Here is a 25,921-nt window from a genome sequence, read left to right as displayed (position 1 = left end):
CAGGTTGTCCTAACAAGGGAATGTAAAGTCGTGACAGGGAGTGATCACGCTGTAATTCAACTGCCATTTGTTAACTGGTGCGTTTCTGGTGCTTTCACACAGTGGCACAGTTCGTTTAGGTGGAGTAAATGCTGTCATTCAGATTCTGGTGTGGACCGAACGTCACGCCTGAGACGACTTATACGAATGTGGGTCATAATCCGTTGTGAGAATTAGGCCAACCGAGTGAGATATGTGATTACTGTTGAGTACTATTAGATTTACCCCATCCATGACCTCGGAAACTGTCGAGGAAACCGTATGAAAATGCAGATAATTATTAAGTGTGGAAAAAATTGCTTGGTAACCATGGTAACACACCAGCAGGTCAGCAAAACTAGTGGTGGAAATGTCCCTAATGCATTCAATTAAAAAAAGAAATGTTTACAACTGTGACGTGTTGAGCTTGTGTCCTCCATGTGTTCTGGCTCATTAAAATTAAGAGTCATTAGGTACTGCACATCAGGTGGGAGCACGGACTGTGTATAAAAACAGACGGAGACTAGATTTATAAAAGTTAACGTATTTAGTACAGCATTATCAATTATGGGGCCATTTCGAGTCACACAGTTATTAAAGCGTGCATGAATACTATGTGATTGACAGCTAGCACCATGCGATGGGTGCAGGTCTCATGTGTCGGTGGTTGTGCAGTGTCCTCGAACTCTCAGAAAGGTTAAAGATGTCACAAGATTTCATCTGACAGTGTTTGGTCGCTGTCGCTCGCTTGAAATTTCAAAGCCCCCGCTACTCAAGTGGCAGCTACGATTGAGTGGAAAAGTTTGCGATTTGTTTATATGAACGACGATATGGCGTGTTTCCGTGTGTCACTGATTGCTGTAGAGCTCTCTCCGCCCGGCTGCCTGGGGAGCCCGCCTGTTATTCTCTCCCCCATCATTAAACTTTATCTATTTTGACTCGTCTCCCGTTCCCCTCTCCCATCTCTGCACACAAGCTGCCAACCTTCACAATGTCACATTGACAGTGGACAGGACACTGATGGGCCGGTCTGTCTGTCTGTCTTTCTGTCTGTCTGTCTGTCTGTCTGTCTGTCAGTCACTGACAGCAGAGTATTGTGGCTCTGCTTCCTGTCTCCAGTGAGAGTAGACGATATGCTCTTTTTCTGTTTATCTCAATTTAATTTAAACTTCTTTGCTGTCATGATTGTGACAGTTTTTTACAGTTGAACCAGAGTTGTGTGTCTCAGCAGTGACCACATCTGTTTAGTGACTGCTGCATTTACCGTAATGGAGTTTTTGAAGATTTAAAAGATATTTTTATATACAAGAAATATAAAGAAGCACTATAGCTTCAGCTTACACTGACGACAAAAGGTTGATGATCATCAGATCATTACTGATGGAGCCTTTGACTGTTGTCCGGAGCCATGCAGGAGAAACGGTTATAGGTGTTTCGGGATTTTATTTCTCAACATTAACCAGAACATACACTTTTTATTGCTTTGACTTCTAATTTGAATTAGATCAGCTGACTTCAATCAAATCCACTGTGTCTGTAGACTATTGTAGGAGTTCAGTGGGGAGTGACTGGGCGGTAACGAGTCAGAGGCAATAAAAAATAAAGTATTTCTCATAATTCACATTAAGGTATATTGATAAACAAGTGACTCCAACCATTCTAGTGGCTGTGTGAGGCCACACTCTGACACAGCTTTGCTTCGAGAAAGGAAAATAATGAGACGTACTCGCACTCTGGACCGAGTGAAACATTGAGTCAATTAATACAGGAGTTGATGAATAACAAGTAGTTTAAATTTAAATTTTTTGTATTTGCTTAATCTTTTGAATCATGCAATCGCAATGTCAAGTATTCAATTAGTTATGAACCAATGTGGAGATCTGTGCTATATTTTGTTAAGTTATAACTACAAAACAGGGGCTGGAGAGGAACCAAGTGAAATAACACAAAAGCTACTTTCATATTTTCTATTTAAATGTACATACTTAACTCTGATTTTTAGTTCAAGCATAATCCTTAGTTGCAGGGGGGAGTTCCCTTCAGGGTCCAAGCACCAACATCTATTTCTCTTGTTCACAATAATTTTACTTTGACTTATTCTCTTTTATTCTTTTTTTGCATCTCTCTTTGACTGGAAATATGTGCATATATGTATGAATGAGTGTGAATTCATTTGGTGCTTGTAAACAAGCTACACATTGTAATATTTTCAAGGGTGTAGTTACATGATCAAAGCCATTGTAGTGAAAGTCCCTGCAGTCGCTCTCACTGTCAAATTAGAGTCCAGGGGAAAGACGAGAGGAGATGTTTTCAGACCTCACATTTTCTCTGTTTCTCCGTTTACACAGTACATGGTAGGGATTTGGAGAAGAGCAATTTGGGGCGATTTTTGTCTTTATTCTTGTGACTGTACAGTGAATGGAATTCTCATTTGTGGAGTAAACAAGTTGTAATGTTAGGTTCGATCAAAAGCAGAGCTCAGAGACAAGATGTTTTTTTTATTTTGCAAACTTGGGCTGGAGTCAGTTTGAGAACCAGAGTCAGGCGGTAAAGCAGAGAAGGCAGAGGGAGAGGAAACTGGGGTCTGGGCCAGGCCTCATAGTGGGGCAGGGCAGGCACAGGAAGCAGAGCTTGAAGAAGAAACAAGGCCTGAAGAAGGGAGCACAGGACATGCTGAAGTTGGGGCAGCACTGCAGATGTATACTTTGTGTTATTGTTGTGTTGTATCAGTTTTGGTTTTGGACTTGAAGCTGATAAAAAACAACAGAGGAAAATATCACGAAGTGCTATCACAGTGGTGGTGTTCATATATTTTTTCATGGAGAAATCTGCCGGTGAGGTTGCTGCGAGCAGTGCTACTGATGTTTCCAGTTGAAGAAGATCAAGTGAAAGAAACATGAGCTCCATGTTCAAGGAAAGATTTCCTCACATTGTGAGATGTGTTCTTTTCTGATGAAACCCTGCTCGTGCAATAGGAAACTCACACATGTTTCCTACAATTCTCCAGGTTTGAGTATTTTCATGCAGATCTAGATCAAGATGCAGGCGAAACCCCAACCAGTGAGTCCTTTATTTGAAGCGAGGGGCTCCGAGGGGCTCCGAGGGGCTCCCTGCTTTTATTCTATGATAGTGTGTGAATTATTATAACTAAATACAAGTATACTGTATATATATATATGTATATTTATGATGTCTTTTAGTAGATTGTCAGTGTTGTGTGACGTTGGACAGCAGCTTCTCCATGAACTTGAGGTAGATTGATCTGCCCCGAGTTCACATGTCGACATTGAGTGTTGCATCGTTGTTTTTTTGTAGTTGGTGGTCAGAAAATCTTGAGTTGCCCAAAATGCAGCAGAAGTATTTCAGTCTTAGGCTCGAGGCAGTTTATGGCTCACTGTCTTCCACAATTCATCAGATTTATTATATAGATCCATGTCTTTATATATTACATACAGTTCATCCTTAATTACTATTTCATGGGAAAATTCTCCTTTTTTAAAAATTGTGACTCTATCTTGTTCGGTTTAGCACTTTCTTATTGTATTTTTTGCAATTTCTAAAATTAATGTGCTCTTATTAACACATCTTCTGGAGGTAGACTTTGTGGAATATGTTTTGTTTTATTTTCTATGAGCAGTGTCAGGTGTGATTCTAGCCCAGCAACACAGCTATGACTAATAGACCTGTAGTTTAGATTACATAAGGTTATTCATGTAATGAATATACTGGAAAATGTCATCACAACAGGCTCATCTATTCTGGCTTGTTTACATTTTCTAAAAAAGTATCAGTAATATCCTTAGGCAAACTGTGCGAAACTCCTTCTCCTCACCCTCTGCTTCGTTTTGTGAAGTATAATCCATCGTTTTTTTCTGGCAGGTTGGGAACTTTTCCGTGTTTGCCTGTGTGCAATCGATCAACATGCATAATTCATAGTTAGTGGGTTAAGAGCAGCTCGACTTCTCTCTCGCTGGGCCCTTTGATTTTTGTCTCTCTATCTGCCCCTTCTCAGGGAGCACTGCAGCCCTGCTGCTAAATCACCTTGCACAGACACACACACACACACACACACACACACACACACACACACACACACACACACACACACACACACACACACTCCTGTGTGGGCGCACACTTGTTCACACATGCATAAACCGGCATAGATGCATGCTGAAGAGAAGATGTAAGAGGTGATTGAAGCTCCTTGAAGCTGTAAACATCAGACCCGGCTGCTTGAGTGCATCTCTATCCATAGAGCTTTGCATTAGAATTATCAAGCAATTATGAAGACTCTCAAACCCCCTCTGGAGACTCTTTAAGACTCACATACAATGTGTGATTATCCCACTTTAAGCTAAAAGCCTGCACTGTGTTTAATTTGTGATCATGCTGCATATTTATCTCAACTGCTGGACAATGTTAAGTGTCCTTTGAAATACAATGTGTTTGGTTGTAGGAAATATTGTGTTCATTCAACAAACCAGTGCATCAGTGTGTCTCAGTCTTACATGGAGAAGTAGCTTATTCCTGTGGGTTCAGTGCTGGAGACTTTACTTCACATTATTTCTGTTTTCTTCACTTTCACATTTGTGTTCTGGACACACAGCTCCCCAAATGTGATCTTCCCTTTTCATTGTACCCTGGTGGCTGGCTGCAGTACAGCTCATGAAACCTCCTCCATGTTACTGGATGGGACATCCAGTAACATGGATCTAAAAAGTCAAAATACATGCTAAGTCCATTTCCTCAAAGATGACTCCCGTCATTAAGGTTGTTCTTATCATATTGATGTTCGCATGCTCTGTTTTGGCTCAGTCTTGTTTTAATTAGTGATGCCATAAACCAGTTGAAACATTATGATTGACAGCTCAGACTGAGTCATGATTTCCTTTTGATCCCTGGAACCCAGACTGAGGTATTTGTTTACTTTAGAAACGTGTGGATCTGGATTACAATATAAAAATGAAAATCTACGGGTGCGGCTGATGTGAGGCTGTGTTGTCTGCTGTGTGGGGCTGTCACTCCTGATCATTTTTGTCAATTGATTTACACATTTGTGGAGGAATTCATTTCTTATTGGACCATCATTGTTCAGATGTATTCGATTGGATCTTGTATTTCATACTTGATATTGTAGAACTACTGTAACATTCAGTTTTACAAAGTGACATTTAAAGATTCATCAATATTTGGGACCTGAAACCATTAAATTGCTCACACCTAAGCTGTGTCCTCTCTTTCTCTTCATCTATGTCCCTCTTTCCAAATGTCACTCAGCCCTGTTTTCTGTAGTTCTGTTCCACTTGTCCTCTCCAGCCGCTTAGAGCAGCTAATAGCCGGTCTGACAGCCCTCGCTCAATACACAGGACAATTACTGAGTGGCCCACATACGGCACAGTCATCCCACCGTGCAATCAAATCCCCCTCTCACATTCTCCATCGCTCTCTCCGTGTCCTGTCCCTCTCCAACTATACGGGTGGCTTCGTTTCTCACCCCTCTCCAGATTTATCTCCACCCACCTTGCCAGGCTTCATCCTCATCCGTCTCTTGTCATTTTCCTCTAACGTCCATCCTCTCTCATCCATACCTGAGCTCCCACATCTCCCTTTGCAGCCCTAAAGTGCCCAGTTCCCCATTTCCCCCTTTCCTCACTCATCTCTTTCCACTTAGCTCATATGAAACTGTCAGGTCAGTAGTGATCAATGAGAGATGTGTGCTGAGTTGAAGTGAGTCTGCCCGAGTGCGTGTTTGTGTGTGTGGGTTTTAATGCGAAGCAAATGCACAATTTCGTGGTTTGCATTTAATTTTTCTCTCTGTGTGTTTTTGTGTAAATTAAAGCAAACAGACACGTGCTGGTTGATGGATATGTGTGTGTGTGCATCTATGTGTGTGTGTGAGGTAGTCAGTTAGTCAGGATTCTCAATCAATACCGTAATCACTCCTCCCCCTGTGGACAGTCAAGGCTCCGCTCGGGCCTACGTTCAGTTGTTTGTTCTATGTCTTTCATCAGCTGTCAACCGAGCCACGAGTCACGATTGACGTCTCTGACAGATGGAGCTTCATGAGACTAGAATGACAAACAACAGACTGGAAAATGTGGAAAGTGTGTGTTTGTTTGTGTGTGTCTGTGTTTGTTTGCCAGTGACGACCGACCCCAAACTAGAGCTCCGTGTCCATTCCTGTGCACGGCTGCAGAGGCTGCTTTTGCACAGATGACCTGCCCTCCTTAATTACAATGAAAATGACTCATCCGCATTAATGATGTTTGTCGTCTCTTGAGAGAAGAAATTAGCCAAAGGGGGAGCGGAGAGTTTGGGAGTGTGAGGGAGGGCAAGTGATGGGAGGGAAAAATAGGCATAGAGGGTACCAGAGAAAGACAGAGAGAGGGGAGAAGGTTTCTTGAAGGTTGGAGGTCTGCGTAGGACATAGGAAGCATTGTTGAGTGTGAATTTAAAGATGTGAGGGCGCTGTCACTGCCTTACACCATGTTGTCATTGGTGTAAAACAAACCTATATTTCAAACTGTGCCTTTACTAGCCTTGAGCCTAGCTTTTAGCCTAGCCATTAGCCTAGCCTTTAGCCGAGCATGTAACCTGGTTCACTTGCATCTGTCTCCTCTCCCTCTGCCTAAAACGTATCCTTTTCCAGCCTGACTGTGTTGCTCTGACTTCGCAGGTTATCCGTCCCGGCGACAGACATTGAGAATAGTTTATAGAAGAAGCCAGTTTTCTCCCTGATTGTCTCATTTGCATTTGTAGGTCATAAAGAGGCAGCATTATTAATCTGATCTGAGTAATTAATTCATTATTGCTTATCTTTGGTTAATACTTAGGTTATAAATGTATCCTAGTAAGTTGTACTCAAACACTATATATACATTTTAGATAAGTAGTCAAATATTTCATTTTCACATTCTGAAATGGTTACGTGAATTTTGGATAATCGGTATTTTTTATGTTCCATTATTTTAAATATATGAACTGAAGGATTCCTCACTATGCTGTAAAAGGCTTTATTATTTGACATCATCGAGGTTCATAGCAGAAGAAGATGACTGTATGAACGTCTGGAGAGAAGAGAGGAGCAGAGTAAAGGCAATGACAGAGGCAATAAGAGTAAAGATGGCAGGTGAACAGGAAAACTGAGTAAGGAAGAAGGTGGTGTGTAAAAGGAAGAAGATGAGGAGAGAGATTAAGACAAGAAATCTGAAGTTCAATGATGAGAAATCTGAGGGGGAAAAAAACTTAATTGAAACAAAAAGAGGATAACCCTGAGGATTACTGGAGGGGGTTAAAGCATGACGATTTGAAATTCTTTGGTGCATTTATTTTTGGAGCAGTTCAATCAAACCCTGGAGTGTTTACCCTGAAAGTTTAAATTGTTAGGGGAGGTTCAAATCAAGCGCTCCTCATCAAGCCTTTGGAAGAGGGGGAGCTGGAGGTGGTTAAATAGGGGGTTGGACTTGTTAGACTGAAGAGAGAAGAAGCGGGAGGTGTGTGTTGACTGAAGCATATTCTGTCATGTTGATTCTTTCTTTTTTTAAATCTCATATTCAGGCTACACTTGTTCAAGCTTTGGAGTGAAATACTACATCGATTTAAAGCCTGTATAACTTTTGGTGAACAAGGGCCACAAACACTACAAACCATCAGCCTTCCAGTTAAAAAAATGGCCCGTACGGCTAAATCCACACAAATAGCACAAATACTTGTGACAGTCAATGTAAATAGTCTGTGCCATTGTTGTGTCTTTGTGCACGTCCCTCAGATGACGATGTTGATTCAAATGTGTAACCATGCCAAATGTGTTGCAGTTGTCATGTAACTTTCTCATGCCGGCATAAAGTGACTGTTCCGTCCACCATGGATCAACCTTGGTCCGCTACACCACTAGCATTCACACCAGCAATTATCGTATTATTACCTTTGCCAAGGACATTATTTTTTATCAGCATTTCTCTTTCTGTGTGCGAGTTAGCAGGATTACTCAACAAAATATTCAACCAATTTCCATGAAATTTTGTGGAGAGTTGGATATGACCCAAGGGAAAAACTCATAAAAGTTTATGAAGCAGATCTGGGCAAATTGGAAGATCCAGGATTTTTAAGTGCCCACTTTCATTAAAATTATGAAATAGGGCTTTAGCCTTGGCAGTACAACCTTCTCCTTGCTTATGAACTAAATTTTTTATTAACAAAAGGAAGAAAGTGTTATTTTCAATTTCAAAAACAACAGTGTTTTCAAGGTAGGCATAATGTCAGACATGCATTATTCAAATACGGGACAATGGTGTAGAAGTATCTACTGGACTACTAACAAGGTGTACCAGGAGCTTTTGGGAAGAGGATGTGTCTCTGTTTACCGTGGACTGTACTTTTTTTATCTTTGCACACAAAAAAACTTCAGTCATTCACTGGAAATGTTGCAGCATCAGCAGAATAGAGTAGAGAGGCTTTATTGTCATTGTTGGGTGATACTGCGAAATGTATTGTGCCACTCCAGTAGGTGCATATGAACATACATTGCACCATACAGTATACATAGGAGTATAAAGTGCATAGATGTCATATAATTGCTCAGTCCACTCTATGTTATTGCGAACATAGAGTTTGGCGTATAGGCTCCAACCTTCACTCAAATATAAATACATAGATATAATGGAGAGAGATGAGAAAACATTTTTAACTCTGCATTGTTAAAGCCTACAGTCGGATGCTGGGGTGGTTGGAGGGGCTGAATCAACAAGCAGCAATACTGACACAGGGCAGCAGAGGCATTTGCAAGCAAAAGCAGAGATGGGAGTTCTCTGCAGCTTATGTAGACCCGGCAAATTAGGAGGGTGTAGGTGATTGTTTACATGATAGAGGAGAGTGAGGCATGTCACACGATTAGAGCAGCACAGCTTAAGTTGAGTCCCTGAACTGAAGCTCAAATGCATCAGGAAGGCAAAAACTGAAAATATGTCTCCTTTAAAGGGTGAACTTATGAGTGCAGTTATGTCTGGATATTAAAGTGTCCAAATGTGCAGCCTATCCAGCTCAGTTTTAGTCTGCAGTCTGCAGCAGTCTGGGTTGTTCATTACAATTCTATACCACACGCTGTGTAAAGATTTGGTACAGTCTCAGATATGATGAATAATGATGTCCTCATTTCTATGCCAGGGCCGGATTGTTTGCCACTAATGTTTCCGTTCAGGGGCCTGAAGGGAACCCAGGGGACAGTTGGGAGTTTGACATGACACTGCAAGGAGAGCTCAAGGATAGTGCAGGACAGCTGTCCCCAAAGTCATTAGACTGCCTCTAACCCCAAATGCACTCATCATCCATGTCTATCCAGAAGAGATCTCTCGCTTTGTCTCTGGTGGTTTTGTCGTCTCAGCTCTGTCGCTCTCGCAGCACACCAGATAAATGCTGTCCTCTGCTCTCTCTTTGTCTCCGTTATTCTCCTTTCCGTTCCCCCTTCACCCTCTGACCGACCCGTACAGTGTCTTGCTGATGACGGATGCTCTTGCTCCATCCCCAGGCCCAGTCAGCTGTAATAAAAAGAACAAACCCATATCACATGGGACTTCACTCTCCAGAGAATGAAAGAGTGGGTGAGAGAGTAGGTGGAGGAAAAGTGTGGGCAGAAACTGTGAAGAGATACATGGCAGTAAATGAGATGACAGCAGAGAATAGGAATGGAGACAATGGACAGCACGGGTAGAGAAACTGAAGAAAGGTGCAGACCATATAGTGAGTGATAACTGGAGAACAATAAGCTGCAAGGTGAAACGTGTCTTTCTATACTCCATCTGATTCTTTCTGTGAATTTTCAAACGACTCCTCAAGGGCATTGTTTTAGCTGCAGTGTGGCAGATAACTGCTGTTTTCTTCAGGGTCACGTTCTTTTATTCTCACCTTTCATCAATCAACAGTTCAATTCCTTTTAATTGATTTTTCACTGCTCCATGTTCTTCACGTTCTTATACAGCAGGAGCTAAATCACCGAGACCAGACCACTTTCAAATATTCTTTTTATTTCATCGATTTTACACTTTTATGTTTTTCATTCACAAAAAAATGTAAATGAAAAGTTTGTGAAATACAATACTGTGTTTTCTTGCACATAGCTCGAAGTAAAGTTTGATAACACCATCATAGCTTTATGTTGAAGTATGAAGCTGAATCCAGCACAAGATTGACTTAGCTTAGCATAGAGAGGGGCCACATGAACAGTTAGTCCGTCTGCAGCGTCGACTGAATATAAAGATGGACGCCATGACAACTCCCTAAAAGTAAATCCAAAGCTTCTTGATCACCCACTAGTGACTGGCTGTACTTGTATATGTCATAAACCCTGTCTCTTCCATGTTAGCAGATGGGGCATGGAACAAACTAAATTGTCAACATACACATCAAATAGATTTTTGGTGTCCTTGGTTGTGTTGTTGGGCAGATTTTCATACTGTTAAGACTGCAGGGGTTTTCCTCCATATGTCCAGTTTACCTTTCTGGATCCAGCTGCCTACAGTATTTACTGCACAGACATGAAAGTGGTATGGACCTTCTCATCTAACCTTTAACCAGAAAGGTAACTGAGACCTGATTTACTCTCCTCCCCCCCCTGCATTGTGTTTTCTTTGTCCAGTGTGAAGATGGTGCTGCTGTGGACGGCCGGTGACATCTTCAAGACCACCTACTTTGTGATGAACGAAAGCCCTGCTCAGTTCTGGGTGTGCGGTTCAGTCCAGATCCTGATCGATGTGGCCATCCTCCTCCAGGTGCTCTCCTACAACCAGGACGCACGGGTCAAGCTCGGCTGAACCCAGATGTTTCTCTGGGCTTTTTAAAGAAATCGGGACTGACAGATGAGAAGCTAAGTGTGTCAGAACATAGAGAAAACCAAAGTCGGTGTAGATTTGTTTTGGTGGTCAGCCTTTTAGTAAAACATTCTCTGTTGTAACATGCAGATCCAACCTGAGAGCCATTACATAAATTGGAGACTTTTTTAGTCAGTTTTCAAACAGCAGGTCTGTAACGGCAGCTGCAACAAACTCTCCTGCACCTGTAGGCCTGCACTGGAATCTACCGCCTGAATGATGACTCACACCCCACACCTCTGATGGTCCTCATGATAGATCAAGTGTGTGCTTGTGTGTGTCAGTGTGTGTCGTCTTGCTTATTTGTTCGTCTGCACCCGCAATTGATTTTTGCTGTTGGCATCCAGCACCAAGCCAAGGCCACAGAACGAACAGCAGGCAACAGTGAGTTCTGTAGGTCGTCAATCTGTGTTGTGACTCCGCTCTGTGGTTTGACTGACAAAGCACCGCAGGTCTGTTTCCAAAGAACATGTGAGGACACCACCATGTTTTCACTTTACCTCAATGACAAAATTATTTGCAGACGCCAAAGAACATGTCAGACGTGTTTCTTCTTTGTAAATATGACAATATTACTGAAAGTTTTTTATAATTTGACTCCAGTGAATGAAATTCAATGAATCAAAACTAAATGAGAATGAACTTTGAACTATATTTCATTGATATCATCTGGCCATTATCATTTACATAACCTTAATATCTTTTTGGAACAGCCACCAAGGCACACATTCCAAGTGAAACCGAAGATTGGCAAATGAATGGTAAAAAAGTGAATATTTTAAAGAGTTGGTAATTCCCGACCTTACATTACTGACAAAGGAGGAAGCTCCGAGGGTCCTGATTGATTTATTCATTATTCTACACCAGTTGTACAAGATCAGTCGTATGACTGAGTTGCAACATATTTAATCATTTCATTACCTTTTTTCAATGGAAGGTTTAATCAAGTATAATTTCCCTTTTCTGACCGCTCAAATCTTTGCACACACTCCCTCAGTTAAGACCTTTTACTTTCTCTTTCATGGCACCTGAAGTTCCTCCTGCTGGTGCCATCGAAGGTATCGATCACATAAAAAGCATCTTCATTAACTTGGAAATGTCCCTAAACACAGTGGGCAGTTTGTGTGACGCATGGTCACCGTGCTAATGCTTGATGTTCAGTCCCTTCACGCTGCTGCATGTAGAAGCTCCTGAGAGTCAGTCAGCTGAGTTGTGGAGATAAAAAGGTTGTAAACTGTAATGATGACTCAAGTAAGGTCAGATCATCTTATTAGTCTGCTTCCTGCCTCGTTTTGTTATCAGCCGTGTGGTCCGCTCATTTCACTTTTACTCACCCTGACTGCAGATGACCACTTTTTCTGTCTAATTAGTTCGGGAGACACATAACAGCCAATAGCACTGAAACCTCATTCACCCATTCTAAATTTCCTGAAAGTAAAAAACATAACTATCACAAATACTTTATTCAGAAGATGTGTTCAAAACAATAGTTTAATAATGTAGCCTGGAGGAGTGTTGAGTCTCTTTCACCTGTTTCTCAGCAGCTTCTTAAAATACACCAGCAGCTGATCAGCAGTCAGTGCTGGTTTCTTTCCCTTCGGCATGATTTAATTAAGTAATAATGCTGCCTGCTTATTAAGTCTTTCTGTCACCTGTTCAACTCACCAATTCATGTCCACCAGTCAATCTATACCTGTCTGTGTCGTTCCACTACACATCATATTTACAGAGCCCATGTTTTGCCTTCCAGGGTTTTTTTAAGTGCAAAGGGAGTTCTTTTCACAGAAAACACTGCTCTTGAAGTGCCTGTAACTCCTTGTGTGAAGCTGAGACAGCTTTTGAAAATGCACTGGAGGAGACATGTGCACTTTGAACATATGAACCTATAATAGTTGACCCCAAAATGATCATTTTGAAATTGAATGGCCAAATTATGGGGAAATTAAGCCTTCAGATACCAGTGTGCCACAGCCAAAGGGCTGTATGTAGATGTCATTTATCCTCAATCTGATCTGACTTTTAAAATCTGAAAAAACATTGGGTTATTTAAAGAGTGTCAATACACAGATCTTTTTTAAGTTTTCAATTATCACTCAATGTATTAAAGCGATAGTTTGACATGTTAGGAAACACTCGCTCGAAGAATGATGCCACTCATGTCTATACAGTAAATATGAAGCTATGGGCAGCAGTCCCTTGACCACAAACACAAGGGTTAGACAATCACAATGTTTTTTTATTTTTACGCTTTGGAATCAAACAAAGAAGATGTATCATGTTAATTTCAAGTTTTGTTATCAATCACTTTAACATCACAAACCAAAGAGAAGAATCTAACTCAGAACAGAAGAATAAGCACTCCCTCTCTTTTTGTCACATGTATTTGCACAAACCTTGAAATATCTTGGGATTATGCCTTTATGGAAGCTTTTGGACCTCACGTCATGTGCCACATTATGTATGAGTCGTTACAATCTTCTCTACAGGTGCTGTAATGTCAAATATTTTATGCATCAGTCAAAATGATATTCATAAAACCAATTCGTATGTGTGTGTATATGTGCTAAAACTAATGTATTCTTCAGTTTCAATTATCTGTTAGCTGTATTGTGAGCCGTGTGAATCTCTGCCCTGCGTGCACTCCACAGCTGTACTGCAACTGTATTATTTCTGTATTCTATATGCTCTTATCACTACATCCTGATGTGTATCTTTATATTGTTTTTCCCTGCAGCAGAGGCTCAGAATAGAACCAGCAGTTCAATATCTAGGCTCCTGTTCCTCTCATGGGCAGTAGGAGAACTTTTAACACACACACGCACAAATGCATTGTGATAATCCCTCCACCAAGTCCTCATTATGGTAGACATGCCCTTTGCCTCATTGCTACATCATGATAGGAAGTGGATGATTTGTCTTCTCAGAGGAGCTAGAGGGATTGAGACATATGTAAGATATATTTGCATATTTCCTGACTATCTTTTAATATTTGTTTCTTCAACATCAACAAACAGAATCCTTTTATGAATTGATGTGAATTTCAGTTACTGTATCAATGTTTGCTGATGTCTCTTCAGGTGGTATATATATCTATATATCTATATATATATAGTTACAGGATCTGTGAACTACAACCAAAAGTAGTAAAAATATCTAAACATAAGACTGCTCAGTGTTATGTTCTGTTACTCAACAGCATCATGGCTACATTAAGATGTAACAAATAACGACAGTACACACGGGACTGAACATGTATAAATGTGAAATATTTATCATGTTATTTTCTCAAATATAAACTATTTATCTTCCAGCATGTGGTCTCGTGTTGTTACGAGGATCTGTCTGTCTGTCTGTCTGTCTGTCTGTCTGTCTGTCTGTCTGTCTGTCTGTCTGTCTGTCTGTGTGCATGCTTGTGAGTGTGTGTGTGAGGGTAGAATTCTAGTGTTGTATGTGTTGTATGGTCACGTATATGTCTGTGGATATATATGTCCGTGTGTGTGTGTGTGTGTGTGTGTGTGTGAAAGGCAAAGTGAACATGGAGTTAGTGACAGCACAATATATATGGAAAAATGAAACTGTTTAATATACTGCTGGTTATATTTGATATATATAACAGCCAGGAATGAGGTGACAAGGACATGGAAACAGCTAAATCCACCAAGGCTAAATTCATGGCTATCAATAACTGAACACATTTGAAGTGGCTGAATATTACAATCAGAGATCACACAAAGAATCGAATAAGATTTGCCGCAAAGATGGAATCTATAATATTCAATACAAGATAATATTTAATCCAACAGATATTTTTCCCTCGGCCAAATAATCCCATTGTCCTCTCTCCAACCTCACCCAGTCCTCTTTTTTTTTTTTGACCTCGTCATGTCTCTCATTTATTTCTATTATTTATATCTTCTTCAAATGAACTCATAGTCATAAAGAAAATCTAATCAGATATGAGGCAGATTGCGTGCTGCTGGATTTATGCACAAAATCTGTCCTGAAACCTCATGTGAACCTTCTGAGTGTGATCCAGATCAAACCAGGAGTATCAGCCCTAAAATCACATTCTGATAAAAAAATCCTCTGCATATAAATCCCTTCTATACGTGTGTGTGTGTGTGTGTGTGTGTGTGTGTGTGTGTGTGTGTGTGTGTGTGTGTGTGTGTGTGTGTGTGTGTGTGTGTGTGTGTGTGTGTGTGTGTGTGTGTGTGTGTGTCTAGTTTCAGAGGATCGACAGAACGTACCCGTGCACCAAATAAATTGTGGAAAAGACTAAGGCCCGGCTTGGACTGTGTCTGCTGCTGGACGGGGAGACTGATGAGTGCGGGTTAATTAAGATGTGTATTCCCTCAAAGCTTTAATCCCTCTGGGTAATGCATCTCACACACACACACACACACACACACACACACACACACACACACACACGTGCATCACAAGGTTGCAGCACTACAGCGTGGATAGTCAAATATTAAAGTGGATACAGAAGATAATGGGAGGCTCTCTATGGTTAATAGATGAGTCGGACAAGGACGGACTGTGCTGCACCTGTTGGAGCCTTCACTGTACTTATCTCCTGCCCGGCCTTTGACATCCATTAGTAATAAGCTCTAGTTGAAGGCCGGCTGGAGCCTCACTGTGTAGCTGCCTGATGCTAATAAGTCTTCTGTCATCAAGTGTGTGTGAATGTTATCACTCTTGTGTTCGGCTCACAGTGACACGTGACTTTGCCTATGGTGTGTTTAAGACGTATTACTGCATAATTCCTGATGGACTTGTCTGGCGGCTCGAAGTCGTCAGTCTTGCACCCATCCATCAGCAGATCCTCTGACATGTCCGTCTGTACGGTGGCGTGTTTTAATGATGGATGAAGGGGCTAAAATAGTGCACCTGTCCTCTATGTCTGTGATGTGCTGCACTCACCCCGTCCTGCTCCATTTATTAATGATGGGGTGTCGTCCCGCTGTGAACGACAGGAATGTGCACTTTTCATCTCTTAGTCAAGTGGCCCCAACTTTAAATTATAAGCAGAGCAGTTTGAGTCAGGTGCTCTGTCCAGGAATATTCTGTGCAGATCAGTAAAGCAGAACTTCAAACAGCGTTTCCAAGCACAAGAAGGTTATGAAAAGAAATGTGTTTGATTCACTTTGCACACTCTGCACTTTGAAATCTCTGGTAAGAAAACCAGATTCTCAGATCTTAAAGCACCTGAAATGTTCATTTCACAGAGTCAGGAAGACAGAAAGAAAGGGCGGATCAAACTCATTTTATTTTTGGGAATCTATCTCCTTTTCTACAAAGAAAATAGCTTTCACTGCTCATTTTTAATAGGAAGACCCTCTGAAATGTACCTCTGACCTTCTCTCTAGACAAGAAGAGACAGGGAGGATAGATGGAGAGAAAAAGTTCTGACAGAAGAAAAGAAAATCCTGTTTGGGAATTCATCAGGCAGATGGTTTTTAAACTCACTGAGGTTCCACAGCCTCGCAGGCATGAGCTAGAGAGAGGAGAAAACAGGAGAGGAGGCAGGCAGATGAAGCAAAGTGGAAAACAACATGCAGAACTGTGCTGCACACATTAATACAGAACGTGTCGGAGTCACAGATGGGGTGAAAGGGTTAGGAATGAAAGCACAAGACAAAAGAACAGACATAAGGCACCGGAGGGAAGTGCAAGTCAAACTGTATGCTTGTGGGAAATGTAACGTAGCCAGATGGCTCTGAGCTGAGAACAGTCTCATCTTTGGTCCCACAGTCCAGGACAGGCAGCCCCACCCCCCTCAGGCAATGACAGGCCTGGCGCAGCGGAACAGGATCAAACCCTGAAGATGGATGGAATGTTTTTTGCCAGCCCACAGAGAACAGAGAGGTGCAGGGGGGGAGTGAAGGACGAAGAAGTCAGGGGTAACAAAGTGGAAAGGAGACTCAGGTATCTGTCGACACAATCATATGACTGGATGATGTGTGGTCAACGTGCGTGGATGAAATCGGTTGTAGAACTATTGTAAACTACCAACAGGTGCTATACTCGGTTAGCGCATGCAGGAGAAATGGTACAAACATCACTGACGTGCCCACTCGCTTCCTATAGACAATAACGTGATGTATTTCCCATATTCACACTCTGAACTTTTTATTTATTTTGCAATGGAGGTGAAAAAGCACGTTAAATGTTGATTCATTATGTCAGCGTGTTCAGAATTTATTCATTTTTACATTCTGGCTCATGTCAGCTGGTTTTAGTCCTTTATCTCTGTCTGTTCTCACATATGCTGTATTTTAATTTCAGCCTGATTCCCAAACTCTTGGTACATGCTATTAATGATGCGGTTTCGAGTTGACTTTGAATGTCGGGGCTCAGGGACACTTGCATGACACCAAGTGGAGGCATGTTGTTTTTTTGTGTTTGAAGAATTAATCACCATTTACTTCAATATATTGGATTCAGCTGCAACACTGTTTACCCCTGAAACTCCAAAAGTGTTTTGTGGAATCAAACACTTCACCCACTCCTCCATCGGCATAGTGGTGAGTAGATAATGAGTGAATTTTCATTTTTGGGTGAATTATCCCTTTAAGTCCACGTGTAACCACAAGCCACTTCCAGGCTGTTGCTCTGCAGGACGACAATCCTGATTGTACATCCAACATCTGACACACACACAAAATCATCACAGTTTGATCCCTCAGAGAGAAGTGTCGGGGGAAAGACCTTTCTTCTTTTGTCTTTTACACAGTGCACAGGCTTCGTCTGGATAAAAACTGCTGCTCCACCTTTCTGCCATCACTGAACTCACTGTTGTCTCTCATGGGGCCATACTGGCAACTGTCCTCTTCAGAAATAACCTTAGATTTGCCTGAAAAAAAGAGAAACTGCAATGTATTCACTCATTCATTCAAGTCACGTCAGTGTTTATAAGACTAGTGCTGCTGCGGTCCAACCAAATTTGAAGGTCGTAGACAATTAAATTTAATTAGTCTGTACTTTGAAATATTGTCTTTGCACCATTTGATTTTGTTGCTGAGCCAATATATATAAGAATGTAGAAAATGTCTAATTTGAAGCTTTCACTTTATCTTTTAAAAGCCTGTTACATCATGACTGTGAAGTAACAGTGTTACAACACATTACTTTATACTTCAGTCAACAAGCTTCTCTGTGTAGAGACCTTGTGAGTAAAACACTCTGTCCACTTCATATTGATTATTCATGGATTTATTTTACTTTCAGGGTATGTATCATAAATCCTTTTTCTATGCACACAATCTGTTTGTGTTTTGGACAGTTGACAAAACCAAGTTTTACAAGTTGGACTTGTGTAACTTTTTGATTTTGTCTTTATTTTAATTTAATATTAAACCAGAATGTCAGTGAGATAAAAACACATACTTTTGTCAAGGCCCAACTGTCTAATTGAATTCAGTCAAGCTGCACCAAACTTTACACTCTAAAAGATATTAGTTGTCTAAATATACCAGTTTTGATTACCTAGGAAAACAATCAAAATGCCAAAAAATGCCCTTGAAAAAAATTCTAATACAATGGTTTCATTCCTGACCCAGACCAGATCCTTCCACCACATTTCATGGTCGTCCATTAGTCATTGTGTGATGCTGCTACCTGACAGACAAACACAGATGAAAACAAAACCCTATTTTTGTTTTCTCAGTTTTTTTCTGTGTATTTATCCAATTACTTTTGAGTTAGTTGATAGAACTAATCTTAGTTTTTTTTTTCTCTTGAAGCAGCGCTGCGTCTCTATGAACGGGGTGAACCAGTCGTGACACAGGCAGATGGTGCAGAGGCTCCTCACAGCATGAAGAGGATGAGGAGTAAGATGAAGATCAAACAGCCGCAGCAGAGATCAGAGCGGAGCATCGCAAGTCACATACGACATCACAGGCTAAACGTAAAGGATGTGCAGCTGAGACAATCTATAAATATAACTCCTGTATATGCACTGATTTACACATACATGACTGGTCCCACAGTTAAAATGCTGCAGCTGTGAGTGATGTAGAAATTGATTGTGGAACAGAACTGGTTTGTTTGAGGCTTTTTCTTTGGTCTGTGAAACTGAGGAGACGGGAACATTTTCTAATTTTCCTCGAGGATAAACAAGCTTAGCTGCCCTTTCTTCGCCAACCGCTCCCCTGTGGAGCGCACGTACTCCTCTGCTTACGATGACATTTCTCCATCTGAAGATCAAGTCCACAGATGGTCTGATAGCTCTTTTTTTACATCCTGTTCTCGCTCTGCAGTTTTATTTTGGAATCACTAGTTTGGTGAGGTTCTTGTGGCTGTGAGGGTTTTTTTTTTTATCTGCCTGTTAGTTTCTATGACTCCACGGTACCCTTCACGTGTGTGTGTGTTCATGTTGACGGCTCTCTGTCCGTGTGTGGGTGTGTATACACTGTCTACAATGATGGAGGATGAAGCCCAGCAAGTGTCATGTTACGTGGAGGACATTAGTTGCCGTTACAGTGGAGCCAGACAAAGAGAAAGCTGGGCAGTAAACAGATAAGCAACGACGAAGACTCAACTCAGAGGAAGAGGAAGATGACAGGAGAAGTCTTTACCTACTGGTACTTAAAGTTTCTCAGAATATCTGCTCAGCGCTGCAGGATAATAGAGATACAGGTCAAACAGACAATGCGTCTTCACTTTGAGAGAGAGTTTCTTTCAGTGTTCGGGTTATTTCACAAATTCCTAAACACAGTGATTTCAGGCTCCTGAACAACGAAGAAAAAACTCAGGGAGTCAGAGGAGCAGAATATAAGGATGTTTGAAGGCAAGAACAAAAGCTCAGGGTTAGGGTTCACATTGGTTCGGATATTTCAGGTTATTCCAGTACAGTATTTATTTAGTTTTATAAACCCTTAAAACGAATTCACTGGACATAGTGCAGGGTTCACATCAATACTTTAACTGTACCAAAGAATGTCTTCACTGGTCACATATCTAAAAGGGCTCCTTGTTTCTCATCTTTTCGTCTGTCTCACCTATCGTCTGTCTTCCTCTCTCTTCAGATCCCACCTCCCCTGCTGGATGAGATGACTGTACATTGGTGGAATAGAGAGGTGAGCAGTCTGAGAGTGAAATATCCACCTTGTCACGGCACCACAGCTGCTCCCCAATTCAAAAGAATTGCCTGCATTTTATATTGTTTGCCCATACGTTCTCTCTGTGTGTGTGTGTGTGTGTGTGTGTGTGTGTGTGTGTGTGTGTGTGTGTGTGTGTGTGTGTGCATGTGTGTGTGCATGTGTGTGCTTTACTTGCTTGCTTGCAATCCGCTGCCCCCCTTTACCTCCATACTGCAGCACTTTGCTGCTGTAGCTCCTCAATTCACTACTTGTCATGTAAGGTCACGCATGCAGCATAAAAACACACATACACACACACATACACACACACACACACACACACACACACACCAGCTGTTTTCCCTGCACTAAAACAAAATGCCACTGCAAATGCAGCCAACGGGGAAGCTTCAGTGAAAATCTCAGTGGCATATTTAAATTTCTCTGCCTTTGCACATTCATGGTTATAGGGTGAAGACTGAGGGCCTGAGAGAATCACACACACACACACACACACACACACACACACACACACACACACACACACACACACACACACACACACACACACACACACACACACACTCTCTCATTCAATTCCTCCATTCCCCGAACAATTAGCTCAGGATTAGATTGAGGTCAAATCCGTTGCTTTCACAATTTAATCAATTCCAATTCCTTCCCCTCCAAAACAACTCTCTGTCTCACTGTCATCTCTGTTTTAACGGTTCAATTTAGATTCAAACTATGCCACCTCTAATTTGGCTCTTACACTTGGACTCTATTGCAGCCTCTCGCAGGTGAGGTACTTATAGTCTTTTTATGTGGACAGAGGTTTACGACACAAAGGGGCTACACGTACCACTGAACACCCCATCAGCAGTCCTGTGTTGGACAGATGACGTTAGCAGAAGGAGCTGAGGATGAGAAACATGACCGTGATGAAGATGATGATTATACAGGCCATATGAGCAGAATGTGAGTAGAATGCAGTATTTCACAGTCCATAGCGTTTATGCACCATTACTGACTGTCACAGACGGGTGTTGGGACCCAGGCTCATTTGCATGTTTTAGTCCTGCATCACGTTGACTATTTCATGCTTTATATCACACATCGGAACATGTGGCTGATTGGGATTCACGCAAAGGTCATCCGTATGATGTTAATGCTGAGATAACACCAACTTCTTCAGTTCTTCTCGTAATTAAATCCGTGACAACTGTTGGTTACAAGCTGGACACACAACAAGCTGAAGAATTCAACTCATCTTGGAGTTGAAAGGTCAAGTGTCACTGACAGAGCCAAATCCTGTAAGGTCAATGTGGTTGCCAGTAGCAACGTTTTAAAAGGGCTTTTAAATGTCTGCACTAAGGCCTTAAGGATTTAAAGACTAAATTAACAAAACTAAATTAACGACAGAATCTGCACATTTAGTTTAAACCCATCATTGGTGCTTATTGGTGTCAGTATTATTCATTCACCCTCTCATGGGCTTACATGTAGTGTCTGTTTTGGGCCATTAAACAAACCACAATGTTGTGATGATGAAGATGATACATGAAAGTAAAGAATATCAACCAGCACTGTACATACATGTGTACGTATAAGTGCCATTTTGGGGACCATGCTAAGGTCGATCAAGGATTTCCTTTATGCGTCACCAGCTCGTCCTGCTCTTGCATCTTCAAGCCACTGAATTTCTGGAGCTTTGCCGTCTGCAGAGTGTGTTCACCTTGAATCCTGGGATGGGTTTGCCTGACGCGCTTGAAGGAGCCTTCGAATTGACGTAGTCTAACAGCGGCTGTTCGGAGGACTGTCACTGCAGAAGGCTACGAAGGATGCGGCCCTTAAATTTGGACACAGTACGTTTTGACTAGTCCACACGTTTACATCGTGGTTATTATTATTGTAGGTAAGAGAAGAGGAATCCCACACACTGTCCTGTACCTGCAAAAAAACTCAATTAGGTGTACAATGTTTCATGCATGATTCCTCTTCTGTCACCTTCATGTGCTTTTTCTCCTACACAACTTTCCACTATGCATTGGCCTTTTCAGTGCTGGGTATTATTGTAACCATGACGATTCGTCGCTCTGCCGCTATTACTCGCTCTGGATTGTGAGTCATTTAAATTGAAGGACTTGCTGTTTGCCCACATACATAGTTGTAAGTTAGTGCAGCAACAAGAATGAACCAGTGAACAATTATTTACAGTAAAGCTCTGGCTTTCATCAAGTTTCTATGTTCTCTTGTTTTTTTCTGAAAGTGTATGGTTTACTTTAAACTTTAAAAATGGTAGAATTAAGTTTGCATTTCAAAGTGTCGTACCAGGAAATGGATGGAACAGAGTCATCGTAAAGTAAAAATATTTGCTGTGAGAGTAGTTGCCATGCCATGTGTATACTGATGTGTTGCTATAGTGACTGAAGGCTGCAGTTAGATTCATTCATTTTAAATGTTCTGTGTCTTTGTGTGTGTATCCGATCATAAGAACAAACACAAATTCTGCGGTAATGAATCATTTCACCAAACCTCATCCCCGACCCTGACTTGTAACAGGCTCATGTCAACATGGTGTCCTCACCCTGTTAACCCCAAACGTCTTTCTGGAAAATTAAACTTGTCCACATTTGCTGGAAATGTTTCGCAGTGCAGTGAGTCTGCTGTGTTTGCAGGCACAGATGTTGACAGTGCCTTTGAACTCCAAGGGCAGCGGTGTCACCCCCAGCCTCACCCCGCGGGAGATAACTGATGGCTGGAGAGTGAGAGGACAGAGGAGGGGATGAGAAGGGAGGGAGGGGAGGAGGAGGAGGGGAGGAGAGGAAAGGTGAATCTGACTGTGAAGAAAACAACTTTTTAAGGACACGACAGGGATGAGATGACGGAGAAGATTAAAAACCTTGAAAAGGCCACAGTGTGAGGACTGTGCAGGCCTGAGCTGTCTCCCCTTAAATGTTTAGAATATGATGATTGAATATCAGATTTCATGCGGCGCCTTTAGTCCTACAGTTTCACACAGATCACACAGAAGCTAACATAGAAGAACACGTGGCTGATTATGTTTACGGGGCACTGCTGTCAAGAAATCATTAAACGTCAGTCTGTGATGATTTCAAGTAATTTATTCTAATTGATGTGGAAGATTATGTGTCATTAGTGCTTCTCAAATATCACTTTCTATATTCATGATGCCGATCAATTAAAACGTGCTTAAGTGCAGCTGAGTCCACCAGTGGTTTGCGATTTTAGATTTTGTGATTTGTGATTCAAGGACGGTCCAGATGCTCAGCGACTGACCTTGGAGGAGGTGATAGTCAAAAGGTCTGAGTGAGAAAGAGTCTGAGTGGGTAAGATTATAAAGGCCCTGAGAAACTACTTTAACAAGCTGCTTCTTTCTATGAGCGATGGAGGCTGAGCGGTTTTGGTCAGTTCATGTAAAAAGGTTTATACAGTGAAGCTATGTCAGATGTTGGGAGATGAAAATTAACCTCTCAGGCCAATTAACTGATTGGAAGGGGTTTACTGAGCCGTATGTAAACAGAATGAAATAAATAAAATTAAACAAAGTCCAGTATAATATGTATTATAACTCATAAATGCTTTACATTGTGCAACGTGGAGAACCAAGGTGCCTGTTACCTCTGTGCTATTTCAGGAGGTCTAATGGACCAAATCTTCAATTGATCTAATAGCATTTTTCCACCTCATTAGGTTCCTTCTCTGAGACATGACAGTGACTGGGAAGGTGATCTCAGAACCTTCTGTGTGTAAAGGCAACATAAGACCTGGAACAGAGACAAAGAAACTGGAGGACACGCCAGCGAGAGAGGATGAGAGACAAAGACTGAGAGAAGGACACGCAAGCAAGAGGAAGAATTTGACTTTGCTTCTGATACAGTTTTGGGGTAAGAACAAATGTGGTTGGGGACAAATGTGTTCTTATTTTCTGGAGCTTTTTGGGCTGAAAACTTGCAGTTTGCCTGCTGTGTTTACATCCTGTAAGGAGGGGGGGGGGGGATTCAACTTTATCCATTTGTTGGTTTGTTGGTTGGTAAGTTAGTGGGTGGGTGGGTGGTTGGTCAGTCAGCAGGAAACTATTTACCAGATTTCCACACTGTGGTAGGAGGGGACATGGACCTAGAAAGACCCCATTCAATTTCCATATGGACCTGGACAAAGGGGTGGATTCATTTTTTGATCCCTTTATTTAACATTGACATTTAAATTAATTTTCATGGGAATAATACATGGACCACCATGAAAAAAAAGATTTCTATGAGTCTGTTCAGTATTGTGCAGATCCAAATAAAAATCTAGATCTAGCAGATGATCAGGCGGATTGTTCGGCCTTGGCGTGTAGCTTTTACATTATGCCCATCTCTTAAATACACAGTCTCATACTTAGCAGTGACTGACAGCAGGAAGCAAAATCAAGACTAAATCGTGTAGCTATTAGCGAGCTCGTGTTCTCCATTGACTGCACCATTATGTTGATTTACAGGGTGAATACAGCAAAGTGGCTTCTTAACAGGATTCTCTTAATGAGTGGAACGGTGGGGGAGAAAGAAGAGTCTCTTACAGGAGGTTTTAAAAACAGCTCATAAAGCAGTTTGAACTAGCTGCACGTCAGGCAACTACAACAGTGACACTTTAACACTGATGCATCTGTAGTAACCAACTAGTGACAAATTATCACACACACACACACACACGCACCTTTTTTATTGACCACAACCACAAACTTTCACTAACCTTGACTTTATCACGTCTTTGACTGGTAATAGAGTTGTTTTATAAAGAGTCCCACCTGTGTGTATATGTCCAGTGATTTCTACTATATACACAATAGGTGACAGAAAGAGGAGCTCCTCTAACAGCTCACAAAATGTGATCATAAAAAATGACATAAAATGCGAACGAGCAGCTCATTATGCAGAAGATTCTCTCTGAGTACACTTTTTATAAAAGAAAGATTAATAAGCGATCTTTAATATAATATAAAAAAATTAATATAACATCACACAATACAGTGGTTGGTACAACACTGTAACAGGGAACAATGTCACAGTTGGACACACACAGACACACACACAAACACACACATAGGGGATGCCCACTGTGTCTGTTCTCTGCTGGTAAACAACTCCTTGACCTTTTTCCACTCTCACATCCCTGGTGTGACTGATCTTCCCACATGAAGCGCTGGCACACACACACACACACACACACACACACACACAAACACACACACGCTGCACATTTTAAAATCTTTCACATTGTTTTTCTGTTTTTATTGTAGAGCACCTTGTAACTCTTGTTTTGAAAGGCACTTTATAAATAAAGTTTACTGACTAATACACACACTCCCTCTCACTCTCTGTCTCTGTTCCTTGCAGATCTGTGGCGCGGAGAGAGTCAGAGAGGGTGAGTGAGCTGTAGGGAGAGTAGACTTTTTCTCCTCCCACACACCTCGCCCGTCTAAAACCGCCACGTCTCCTCTCTCTCCTCCTCGTATCATTGCAAGCCATTATGGACCTCTTGTTCCCAGTGTGAATTATTAACCATCACTCCACAGGCCCAGACAGGCTTGTGGAGAGAGGAGCGCAAACACAATCTCAAACGCTCACACTTAAAAGAAGAGAACTTCACTTTTGGTTTTCTGCAGCGCCTCCCTGTCACTTTTCCTCCCTGACCATGCAACACTGTAGAGTCATGCGGGCGATGGGGGGGGGGGGGGGGTCAGTTCTCTCCTCCACAATCTACTTGCAAGAGTGTTTCTTGTACATTTCCTAGATTCAATAATAAATAATTGTGGAAATCTAATGCCAGGTGACGGAGGACACTAAAATCAATAAAAATTATGTCGGGTGTGCATATATGTTATCGTGTGTGTGTGTGTGTGTGTGTGTGTGTGTGTGTGTGTGTGTGAAGGTTTAGGGATGATCCTGT

General features: G+C 41.6%; 1 protein-coding gene and 1 long non-coding RNA gene across 2 annotated transcripts in view; both read left to right on the top strand.

The window, feature by feature from the left end:
• Positions 1-14,193, top strand: part of LOC109623977 (solute carrier family 66 member 2) — a 45,887-nt gene extending 31,694 nt beyond the window's left edge. The window contains exon 5 of the mRNA XM_020078451.2: positions 10,652-14,193. Within this exon, the coding sequence (XP_019934010.2) occupies positions 10,652-10,826 (175 nt within the window). The 3' untranslated portion in view covers positions 10,827-14,193. The remainder of the gene's footprint in view (positions 1-10,651) is intronic.
• A 7,500-nt stretch (positions 14,194-21,693) lies between these two features.
• Positions 21,694-25,496, top strand: LOC138410805 (uncharacterized). The gene is made up of 3 exons (XR_011243414.1): positions 21,694-21,834; positions 23,684-23,877; positions 25,369-25,496. It is a non-coding gene; the product is annotated as an uncharacterized lncRNA (long non-coding RNA).
• The last annotated feature ends 425 nt before the right edge of the window (positions 25,497-25,921 follow it).

This window comes from Paralichthys olivaceus, chromosome 7 (assembly GCF_024713975.1).
Source record: "Paralichthys olivaceus isolate ysfri-2021 chromosome 7, ASM2471397v2, whole genome shotgun sequence".
Taxonomy (NCBI): domain Eukaryota; kingdom Metazoa; phylum Chordata; class Actinopteri; order Pleuronectiformes; family Paralichthyidae; genus Paralichthys; species Paralichthys olivaceus.
This window is presented reverse-complemented; position numbering and strand designations above follow the sequence as displayed.